Raw genomic sequence first — 12,075 nt, 5'->3', positions numbered from 1 at the left:
TTGAAATGTTTTTATTTATTTATTATATAATTTGCAGGGATTCTGTATCTTCACATATTTCCTTTACATCATGTTGCAGCCATTTATCCAATGCACATTCCTGAAATGTTATTGCTTTTGTTATGCAGGTGTTCATTACCTGCCCAGCTCATATCAATGTACAACATTTAACGTGAAAGCAATATCAGCTACTCTTATCTGTGGGAGCAGGTTACTTACACTGTTATTTACCAAATTTCCCTGCCAGACGATCTAAACTAATAATTGGCAGCTAATTTGTCAGATTAATTTTTAATGCAAATTCAAAAAGAAAATCCTAGTTTGTCACTAGTTTTACCCCTGCCTTTCACCCAAAGAGAGCCTGGATAGGCTCTGGCAAATCCCCGTGACCCTAACTAGGAATAAGCTGGTATAGATAATGGATGGACGGATTAGTTACTACATTTTTCTGTTTTCTGTGATATCAAACTGGATTTGTCATCTTAGACTGGAAGAAGTTAGAGCAGACAATTTTCTCTATTTACTGAGATTTCTTAGTCATAATTAAGCCTTTAATGAAAACAAGTTACACCTCAAAGTGTAACTAATACACTATTCATGGCTCAGTTGTATTTGGGTGCTCTGGTATGTCTTTACTCTGTAGCAGCACACCTGGCTGATGTCATTCTCACCTGTGTCAGCATGTCCTCTGTCACTTTCTGGTTGTTTTGCTTTTGTGCCACTTCACGTGTACAGAATAAAAAAAAAAACAGCTTAAAACAGGTAAACGTTTTTTTTAGTTGGAGTTTAATGATAGAAATTTAAATTCATGTAGTTATTTGGTGTAATGCTGGGGTTTCCCGCTGGAGGGCGGCTCGTTTTCATATGTTGTTGTTTACAGCGGATGTGACGCACGCTGCAGTTGTCAATGCTGCCTTCCGGGGCTGTAGCGGAAAAATCATTGTCTGTGTGCTGTCTATTCACAAGCCAACGAAGAGGATTCATAACGAGCTGAGTGCATATTTAAGTAAGAGCTCAAAGTTGTTCTGGTTCTCTTTTGCTTTGTGAAGTTGTTCAAAGTGATCCTGGACGTTTATCTTATGTCATTTCTGTGAACGTGTCTGGCTCCACAGTTTCAGAATTAAAAGAAGTTGAAAAGTCGGAGCAGAAAGGGGAACGTGAAGGCATCACTTACCTGGATCAGACACGTTCACACGTTTGTGCACAATTTCTTTATTTACTGTTTATTTAATTTTATTTATAGTTATTTTATCTGCAGGGCTTTTGATTCACTTTGACTTTTAACTGACATTGAAAGCAACACATCGAGTCCACAATGAGCTGAAATCGTTTGTGTTTTTTTTAGACAGAAACGTGTGATATTTACTTTCAATTAGCTACTTTTAACTGTTTATCGTTACTCTCTGTCTTTGTAAATATGTAATTTGAAACTTAAAACTTAAAAAAGGAAAGTAAAAAATATAGAAGTCTGTGATTTAACGCCACAATGCTAATAGGTAGCTTAGCCAGCACCGAACCGCATTAAAAAACTTGACACTTTAAACTTTTCTTGGATTTTAAAAAATGTACATGTGCGATAGAAAAATGTCTGTATGTTTGAATTAATAATTTCAGACCGCTCTTCAATTCGGCATTGACAGAAGTCCCTGAAAAGTGAAAAAAGGTGGTTTAAAACATTTAATGTTATAACCAAGTGGAGACAATGTTAAGTTTTGAGTAGCCCTTTAAAAAAGACCTGAGGATAAAACTGTATTTTTAATCAAATCTTGCAGTAAATGTACTATCTACAGTATGAAAGCACTATACTCATTAAACTACTCACAGGCTGTAATGGTCAGTATAGCGGAGCTTATTAGCAGGGTCGCTTGATTTAAGTCACATTGCCTACCGGTGGGCGGGGTGAGTTGGTGGCAGAGTTTTTGCAGTGTTTTTATCTCTTTGTCCCCCCCCAGAGGAGGGAGGATGGCAGGCCTGTGGAGATCCTACCAATCCCTGATGACCAGATACCCCTGGACAGTGCAGATAGTGACCGCTGGTGAGAATATATCTGTGTCCCACCCTGAGCCTGCAAGTCCAGAACCAAACTGCCACATCTCATGAACTAGACTAGTGAGGAGAGTGAGGTCTTACATTTTCAGCTGTCGGTCACTGTGTCGGTCAATGCATCTGTTTAAAATCAATAACGAAAAAGGCCTTTGAACTGAGTGAGCAGGATGTTTTTTCCTCGTAGTCTGTTTCTAAACCTAATCAGTATGACTGTAGACTGTTTTCTAAGTAAGACACCGTTGCTTCATAGGTATAACCATATAACACGCCCTACATGTTCAGTATCTTATGAAGGGAACAATCAAAAGACCAAATAACCAAATGAACCAAGACGGAGCTTATAAAGGACTCTACAATATGGGATGGGCAAGTGGAAATCTCTGGTTTGTCTTTTGGTTTATAAATGAACAGAAGTTCCTGATGTTCCTTCCTCTGCTCTGTAAATATAGAAAATCCTTCCAGATTCAGTGTGAAAGTGAGTTTTACAGTGTAGTAAACTTCAGCCTCCACTAGATGGAAGCATTTCATGACACATCTGACAGGTCTGCATGCAGGGACACTCAAAGCTGCTTTTCCTTAAAAATAAAACTTAAAAATATATAAATAATCTGATACACCAATGCTTGAGTCTTTATATACCTAAGTTTAATGATTACTGTTTCCAGAAGCTAAAAACTTATATTTAATGATTTATAACAAAAATAAATGCCTTTTCCCTTAAAATGTAGTATATAGAGATCTGAAAAACACGCCTCTTATTTTAAAAGGTTTGAGGCTCTGATGGGGCAACTGAATGTTAATTAAAGCAGCTTTGTTACTCTCGTTTGACACAAGTGTGACTTTTAAGGTATTATAGGTTTTTATGTTCTGTTTTCTTTGCTCCCTCCGCCCTCAGGTCAATAACCACCTGTTCAATCTGCCGTAGTGCAGCTTTAAGATGTCACCTGATTGTGTGTGTTTCTGTATGTGACAGCTCTTTAATATAAAGTGTTTTATGTCACTGTAAGGAGAAACACAGACGACGTTAAGTGACAGTGGAGCTCCTGAGTTTTACAAAGACTCTGTCCTCAGAGCTTTTACTGTCCATCAACATGTCTGAGTCACAGTGACAGGAAATACTGGTATTTATTGTTCTTAAGGTGCATGGTTGACATTTTCTGTTCTCCAAGTGTGTGTGTGGTTTGTCTCGTCCTTGTCACCTTAACTATCTTTATTAGTTCTCACATGGCATTTTAAGGAAAGGTTACCTCTTGTTCAGCTGTGTTATTGCACTGTGCTGTCAGTTTTAACAGTGGTGTGTGGGCTGCAGCGGACACATTCTGTTAGTGTGACGTTGGAGCTGTGGTCTATTAGTTGTTTTACTCACTTAGTGATGTAGCTCCTTGTTGCCGTTTGTTTTGCATCTACTTTTACTTGTTTTGCAACTTCTGGTTTTGCACTGACTCTCTGACAAGATAATACCAGTCACTTCTTATGGAGCAGATCGTGTTGAAAGTGTTCTGGGTGTTGGAGGCACTGATTTGACTTTATAGTCATTTTGGAGAATGTAGTTTGTTCTGCTGTTGAATTGTAATATTATGAATATATTACATGTTGAAAGCTGTTTCAACAAAAAAAAAATTGCATTGTAACCATCTTGAGGGAGGATTCATTGCAGGACTGTTACATTATTCTGCATTAGTTTTATATATCAGTGCCATAGTGTAATTACAAATAGTGGTTCCAGAAAGTTTTTTTCGCACACAGTTTTGTTTTGTAATTTCATAACTTGGCATTTCTTCCAATGAGTTGAAAACACATCTGATTATACCATGATTGAGGTTTAAATCAGCTACTCAGCTAATTTTCTAGCTGCAACCATCTTATGGACCACTGATTCGAGTCGATCAATAATAATATTCCCAGTGTCAGTTTGCTCAGTGGACTCAGACCCAGTATCTGTCTCCGGCCTCGTCCAGGCTCCTTAGTGGGTGTTGGTGATGTCATCTCCCAGCAGCTGATTGAGCGGCGAGGACTGGCTCAGCACAGCGTGCGGCGGACGGCCAAGATGATGAGTATTGGTTTCTTCTTCGTGGTAAGTGTCCACTTTGATATGAAGCACACATGGGGCGGGTGATAACAAAGCTGTTTACGTCGCTGTCCTTGAATAAATAATGATGTTGTCGGCTCTCTGCTGCTGACCCTCACTGATGTAAATCTGGTGATGAGTTGTCGACTGATTGAAAGGAAACAATATAAAATGTGTGCATTGTTTTTAACAGCCAGAGGTTTGGTTCTGTCGTTTTCCTGCTTTTCCCCAAGTCCATTATTTGACGTTGTCTGCAACTTTTTCTTGAACGCATTTCAAACCACATCTCTTTTTGTTAGACAAAAATGTTTATATGACACATAAAGTAAATACTTTTTTTTTTTTTCTCCATATCTAATTCCTCTTATAAGAACATGGCACAAAAGATAGAGAGAATAAGCTCCATTAATCATATTGTCTGTTGGCTTTTCAACACAGGGTCCAGTCGTCGGCAGCTGGTACAGAGTTCTGGACAAACTGGTGGTTGGAGGAAGTAAAAGTTCTGCCATGAAGAAGATGCTTTTGGACCAGGTGAGAGATATTTCTGAGTCACCTCTCCTCTTCTTCTACTACTTATTGTTGTTTATAGATAAACCAAGTAAACTAGAATGTTTTTATCGAACAGAGAAACAAAGTGGTTAATATGAGTAAGAGACTAAAGGGAGCAACAGTCCCCACAACAGAGATACAGTTTCCTCGTATCAGGCTGACAGACGAGCGGAAACTGTCAAATCTTGTCTGTACAGTTTGTTTTTCCCAGTTGGCACCTAATGTGGGTACAAGGGGCACTGCTGCCCTAAGCCTGTTCACAGCATCTGTTAGAGTTGGATATTCATAAGGGCTCATCATGGCACTACAACCAGGGGTGGAAAATGACTTGTTTACTCAGGTACTACTCAATGTATCAGGCCAATGCGTTTCTGTTTTTATTCAATCCAAATCCCATCCACAGACTGACAGCACCAATGAATGTGTGTGTGAATCCAGAACCTGGTTCAGCTTATGGGTCTGTGCCGTAGACCTCCATTGTTGTCCAAAAACTATTAAAAGCACAGCAGGGAGCCACAGCGCTGACCTGGCTCACATGGTTCTTCCTCACCAACAATGGGAGGCCCGTCTCTTTCCAAAAACCAGCTCCAGAACCTGAGAATAGCCATCACTGTTTACAGTCTCTGAAGGACCAAAGAGTCCACTGGGCTCTGCTGCTTGATCATTAGTCCACAAAGTTTCCTTCTCATCCTGTTTTTGGGCTAAAAGTTGCTCAGTGTCGACCAGGTACAACAATAAAACAGCTGCTCACACATTAATTTGACACCGAATAGAAACCTATGATATTTAGTCAAGAGGTCAAGCAGCTGTTTAGTCAGTTTCTTATAAAAGGTGCAGTTTCCCTTCACAGACAAGTCACATCACATCATTTTCCCCTTCAGCTTCAGCTCATGCTTCACATCACTTCTTTGACCTCACCATGACCCACAGAAACAAAAGCACCAACATGCGGTTTGATGGGATTCAAAGTGGAGCAGCTTTCACTACATGATCCACTTTTATTTCACAAACATTTTCAGACTAATAACGATGGTTTCATTTTAAGACATCGCTCAGTCGTTCTATCACCGAAACAAATCTAAGCCCCATCAACACAGAAAATGTCTTTTAATAATATAATATATGATAATATGCCTTTGTCTTGATTGCATTTAAATATTAAATATCTTAGTTTCTCATCATAATAGACATCAGTGTCAGACTGGATTAGCAGCACACACCTTTATACACACCTTTAAATTCCCTCACTGTGTATGACCCTGCAGTCAGTTAACCCCAGCTGTCAGATCTAATCATGTATTGAACTTCTTCCTATTATGATTTAACGTCCGTTCGCTCTTCCCTCACCTGTCTGTGGTTCCAGCTTTGTTTTGCTCCGTGCTTCTTGGGAGCGTTCCTGTGTATCTCCGGGGCTCTGAACGGCCTGACGGTGGAGGAGAACGTGGCAAAGCTCAAGAGGGTGAGTTGGTTTTATTGCAGGGTGCGTCACAGATATTCTGTCAGAAGGTTGGAGGAGTTTGATTACTGGGTCATGTCTGTTAGTTGAACCTGAAAACTTCAGACTGTGTCAGAGAGATGTCTCCGCTGGAGGTAAAAGTTCAGAGTTTGACCTGCTGTGTCCTCAGCACGTTTTTTTATTTATGAGCTTTGCATCAAAGACAGAACAGTTCAGTCCCTTATGACGTAGAAATGTGTTTTAATAAAAGGTTCAGATTAAAACATTTACCACGCCGTTAAAAGTAAATTAGCTCTTTATCTCATTTTTTAACATCTACATGACATTTAAGCAGCAAAAACCCATTTAGCCTTTTCAGACTTTATGTTGGTGCTGGACTCTGCTGTATTTGAAGTATCATATTATATTTGGACTTGACACTTGGACACGAGCAGTTTTCTGTACACAGTCCAGGTAAACGAGAGAAAACAGAGGAAGTTTGGTTTTCATTGCAGGTGCAGTATCTGCCCTCCAACACTCACCTCTTATTATTAGAAACTATTTCCTGTGATGGAGGAAGAGACGAGAGGGAACAAGTGTGGAAAGAGCCAGGGTGACTCATACCTTCATATATATATATATATATATATATATATATATATATATATATATATATATATATACACACACACACACACACATATATAAACGTCTGTGTGTGTGTGTGTGTGAGAGGGAGAGAGGGAGAGTGTGTATTTGTATGCTAGGTCAGAGCTGGCTGTCATCTGGTGCCAGCTGCTCAAACGTCCGTCAGCTCCTTGCTTACCCAACGTGCCGCTGGTCACCATCAATTATTTACAAAAGCAGATGCATAGACCTGAAAGGCCAACCTGGTAAATGTCAGAAAGGACAGAAAGTAAATGACAAATGTGCTCATTACATCGAGGCTGCCACTGAGGAAATGTGAGATGAAGATGAATGGAGCCGCTGACCAAACGGCTGCTTGGGCTGTTGAAGCCTTTCTTGTTTACCTGTTACCTACCTGAGCCTTTTCACCTGTGACTGAACTAAAAACCTAAACTGAGATTTGTCTCAGTTCTTTACTTTCCAATCAGGTGTTTACCTTGTGCACCCTCGTAGTTTAGCAGGTTAGCGAACTAGCAAACTAGAGCTGAGGCTCATGGGATTGTTGTTGGTTTGTGGCTGTTTAGTAAAATGAGGATAGTTTGAAAACTAATTTAAGTTTATTTATCACATGCAGTGAAGAATATAGACCTAAATCAAATCAGTACTTGGTCTGTCTTCTCCTCTGCCTTTCAAACAGCACCAGCTCCACTAACATGTCGTCTGGGCTCCGTGGGGTCCAGACCATCTGTTCTTCTGGTCTCTGAAGATGGGTCTTTCTGACCGGCTGTGCGTTTGGGCTCATTGTCATGCTGCAGAATTAAATTGGGGCCGATCAGACGCCTCCCTGATGGTTTGTGTGACGAGTAAGAATCTAAATGTCTGAAGTGTCTAAAACTTTTGCACAGCTTAACTTCCCAGCAGCACTGGGGTGTGTTTTCATGATGCTAGGAGCAGCCCTCCTGCAAGGTCCCCTGAAAAACAGAACATGGACTCACCACTACTGATTCTGGTTTTGGTTATTTGTCACTGCACTTTGTATGAAGTTAATTGATAAAGAAATCATCCTAACTTTTAAACAGTGATGGTTCAGGAGGTTCATAGACACCTGACGACACACGGCGTGAACGTAGACTGGCAATAGTCCACACTACCAAACACACCAGAATCCAGAACCTATGTGTCTCTGTACTGGCCTTACGACGGCTCCACCAGCATGACAGAAACATTATGAGATCTTTAAAAACACTGAAGCTTATTAATAACTTGCTAACTGCCAGCAGTGTAGACAAGGGCTCAGAAACCCCTGGCAGAGGTGAGAAAGGTCCCATCTTCTCCAGAGTGTGGGAGGAAAGATTTTGACGTAATTTCACCTCAGGTGGCAAAAGGAGCTTGTTCAGCTGTAATTAGAAACCGTTTCACTCTGGGGAAAAAAAAAGATTCTAACTGGAACATTGGCTTGTTGTTTTTATACACTGAGACTTGTTGAGGTGACCTTTAGGTGGATGACAGAGATGTTTTTTGTGGTATGAATATTAGAGAGAGAGAGAGAGAGAGAGATTTGTGTGAAAACTGTATTTACTGTTGAGTCAAAGTCTCATCTACTTCCCTTTGTTTCATCACTAAGCGAAAACTCTTTCTACTTTGTGAATCATGGTTGCACAAACTTTTCCTTATCTCAGAATATTTTTAGAATTATTTTGGTGACTCTTTGGAAATATTGTTCGCCACATTAACTCTCCTGTGAGTTCGTACTGATGGGGACCTCCACACAAACTCTACATATAAATAAATTGGCATTTTAGAGATGAACAGTGTGAATGTGCAGTATCACAGCTGTAAATTGTCCATGGATATAAAGTAGAAGCTGTAGTGCTGAATTTAAACATGATGGTGCCTTTGTTTTAGAGTGACTGGGTTTGATCCAGGGACACGGTGTGTACAATCCTGTACAATCCTGTACAATCATGTATCAACACTGTTGTTAACGCCTCATCAAGCCCAGAGCAGTGAGTAAAACATTCACACTTCAGTTTTTCTTTAGGCCATCCTAATCATTCTGGCTAATCTTCACTCTGGCTGGGCTGAAAAATGAGATGCAGAGATGTGCTGTCTGGAAGCCTCTTTCTTGAATGAATCCTTCTGTGGTCATGGCCGTGTGGGGTTAATGGAGACGACTGGCATGTCCAGTTACTCAACAGCTGCTGTGACTTTTCAAAACTTTTCCGTTTTGGAATAAAACTTCTGACCAGCTGGAGTTTGAGCTGATTATTTCTCAGCTCTGGTAGTTTCAGCTGTTCAGTGATGGACTTTTATTTACAGGTAGATCAACACAGGCTCTTATCAGCGACACCCAATGCTAGTTATCAGTCTTCACAAACACATTTCAAAAATCCAGTATGGACATTTCTAATTTCTCTAATTAATGGGAAACATTATATTTAGATGCTGCATAAAGGATTTCTTCTTCTGCATCATCACAGACGGCAGGAACACCTGTGCAAACTTTTATCTGATCTTACTGGATGAAACTTTCTTAACTAACCGTCATTAAAATGTGTTTTGTGTTTTTCTAAAGTGCTGACACCGTGAGGCTCATTACCCACAGCACCTGAATGATGCTTTAAATTACAAACCTGGCCTGTTATTTTTAGGAGCTTCTCCTCACTCAGCTAGTTATGAGCTACTTTTATCCTTCGGATGTTTGGTGACTTTTTCCCCTGATTTAAAATGACTTTTTTAAACAATATAACATCATTTATCTTTATATTTATCTTGTTTACAGGACTACACAGATGCCCTCATCTCAAATTACTACGTAAGTTTTCTATGTTATGTACTTGTGCTCAGTAAATGTAAACCTACTGCTTGAATCCATTTTCCCTTCACTCATACTGATTCCTGAGTGTTTGTGTTTCAGCTTTGGCCTCCAGTCCAGATCGCCAATTTCTACTTCGTTCCACTGCACCACAGGTAAGACGTCATGGCAGCGGCTGACATTTAAAGACAAAGAATCAGTAAAAACTTGGAGCTGTAGATGTCTGGGAGAGTCTTATAAAGTTAAAGGTGTTAGGGTTTGTTTTCCAGGCAGTTTATTTACATATAAAACCATTTTAGGGACCTAAAATTTGTGGTTTCCTTGTGTATGATTGTTCCAAATCCTAAACGATACTGTACAGTTTTCTTGAATCAGGTTTCATTTTTGAAAGTCCCCCTAAGTGTCATAGAAACTAGCATCACAGTTATGTTTTCAAAGTCTTCATTTCCTCTTCCTGAAACTACCAGACAGTCTGGTGGATCTGATCCGGATTGAAAGTGCCGTGTTTCCTCCTGATTGTAGATTGGCTGTGGTGCAGATCGTTGCTGTGGCCTGGAACTCCTACCTGACCTGGAAGGCCAATAAGATGTGAAGGAGGATCACAAGTGCAGCCTGAGTTGTTGCTGATGAATTTACACTCATTTGTAGTGTGAGTGTGATATGGGCCGTTCTGGTCTAACTTACTTTAGGCTACTTAGTGCTCTGATATTTCCAATGTGTAAATCTGCGACTGAGTCACTCGTAAAGGTCGGGAGAAAGTGCTTGTCTCTCTGAATGACAAATTCACACTTGAAAGTCAAACTTGCATTTGCAGAAATGTCTGTGAAAGTTTTGTTATTTATGGAAATGAGATTTGGCAGCTGTGCTGAGTGTAGCCACACATACGTGCACACACACTCATACGTTTACACCTACAAGCTGCGAAGGAAACTTTCTAAACCCGTTTGATGAAATGAATTGTTAATCACTTCAAATCATGTTTTTGTTTGTTCTGCTGTTAAAGCAGTAGCTTCAAATGACATTTGCTCTCCTGCAGAGGTAGATGATACTGCTGTCATGTCTGTACGGTCAATGTAGTGCTACGGTCAGCAGCTGGTTAGCTTAGCATAAAGACTGGAGACAAGGGAAACTGTCAGCCAAGCTAACAAAGACTGCACCACCTGTAAATGTTGTGCTAACAAGCTGCTGTTTAGCTTCACGTTTTACTGTGTATTTCCCAAACTGCTCCTGCAAACTGATTTGTTTCCACAGCAGAATAGATCATTCCTACATTAGTTGCTGATGAAGTGAGTTTAGATTTAGATCTTCAGTATATGTGGAATCTTTATACCTCAACATGCACAAACGCCCTCCCTGGTCTATGGACTAACAAGTTTTACACGATGCCACCGGTGTGTGTTTGACCTTGCTAACTTTTGCGGCCAACGTGGCTTTGGATGGGTGGGGTTTACTTGGAGGGAGATGTGGAGGCTGCTGAGCTGGGCTGTCAACCAAATTAACTGCATACATTTTTTCAGCTGAAAACACTTTGGCTATATCAGGGAAGAGCAAGTGGAACAGTCTGACGAATCCACTGAAAATCTGCCAAATAGCCTCTTCCCCTGAGGGATATGAGCCTCTCCCCAGAAAGCTGGAACACATTTTTGATTCCGCTCTCTGTGTCTTAAACCGAAGCCAAGGTAATTTAAATGAAGCCACAGCACACAGACTTGTTAACACTCTAACCAGTACATGAAGTGTGACCGAGTTGACGCCCGTTTATGATACTCAGTGTTTTGGGTGTAGTCACTACAGGCAGAAACTCACTATAACATCACATTTGAAACTTCAGAAGGACAAATTTTGTTATTACAGTCTTACAGTGAATATATATATACGTGTGTGTGTGTGTCTACTAATAAATGTCTAAAGTAAATAAAGTATATTACTATCTATCTAATATATACTGGACATGGCAGTAAATGCTGCATTTTATGTTTGTATTGAAAATAACATTCATTCTTTGCCTGAAACAAACAAAAGAATTGATTTAACCAACAGTCTGATGTTAACTGGGTGAACATACACTGACATACAATAATATCTGTCTCCTGTAAACAAAAATATATATTTGTTTAAAGTGCCCCCCCCCCCCGTTCGTGGCCCCTCATCACAAGCTGCAAAGGTTTTGGTTGAGACCAAGCAGGGAGGAATTTTTTTCAGCTTTATCTTAATATTTTTAGTAGAAAAAAAAAAACATAGATTAGAGGCAATTTGGGGAAAACAGTCTCAACATGATGTGTTAGAAACATTTTTCAGTTTCTAAGAACAAACTTTTTAGCCCTTCATGGTTTAACCTCTGACTCCATGTCTGGCTCCTGACCTCTGGTTGGAAACCACTCTGGTTTGACATCGTCACATCCATCTAAACTAATTGGAATCAGAGACTGTGCAGATTAAGTGTCGGATCTGGTAGTTCTCTTAGCTTCTATACAAACAGGAACTGAAATGCTGCAGGGATTCAAACAGCAGCTTCAGCACCACGGACAGCTCCCA

The 12,075-nt window shown here is 40.1% G+C and overlaps 1 protein-coding gene across 2 annotated transcripts; it reads left to right on the top strand.

Moving 5' to 3' along the window:
• The first annotated feature begins 933 nt into the window (after nt 1–933).
• On the top strand, nt 934–11,410 carry mpv17 (mitochondrial inner membrane protein MPV17). 2 transcript variants are annotated; one of them, XM_026318250.1, is made up of 9 exons: nt 934–1,006; nt 1,113–1,195; nt 1,953–2,035; nt 4,005–4,120; nt 4,553–4,645; nt 6,027–6,122; nt 9,508–9,540; nt 9,643–9,695; nt 10,063–11,410. In XM_026318250.1, the coding sequence occupies exons 3-9, from the start codon at nt 1,963–1,965 to the stop codon at nt 10,130–10,132; spliced, it is 534 nt and encodes a 177-aa protein (XP_026174035.1). In that variant the 5' UTR covers nt 934–1,006; nt 1,113–1,195; nt 1,953–1,962; the 3' UTR covers nt 10,133–11,410. The 2 variants fall into 2 exon arrangements, with proteins under 2 accessions (XP_026174035.1, XP_026174037.1); XM_026318252.1 differs by lacking the exon at nt 1,113–1,195 and having other exon boundaries at nt 937–1,006.
• Nucleotides 11,411–12,075: the final 665 nt, after the last annotated feature.

The sequence above is a fragment of the Mastacembelus armatus genome, chromosome 24 (genome assembly GCF_900324485.2).
Source record: "Mastacembelus armatus chromosome 24, fMasArm1.2, whole genome shotgun sequence".
Classification (NCBI taxonomy): domain Eukaryota; kingdom Metazoa; phylum Chordata; class Actinopteri; order Synbranchiformes; family Mastacembelidae; genus Mastacembelus; species Mastacembelus armatus.
The sequence above is the reverse complement of the archived record's forward strand: the minus strand, read 5'-3'. Positions and strand labels throughout refer to the sequence as shown.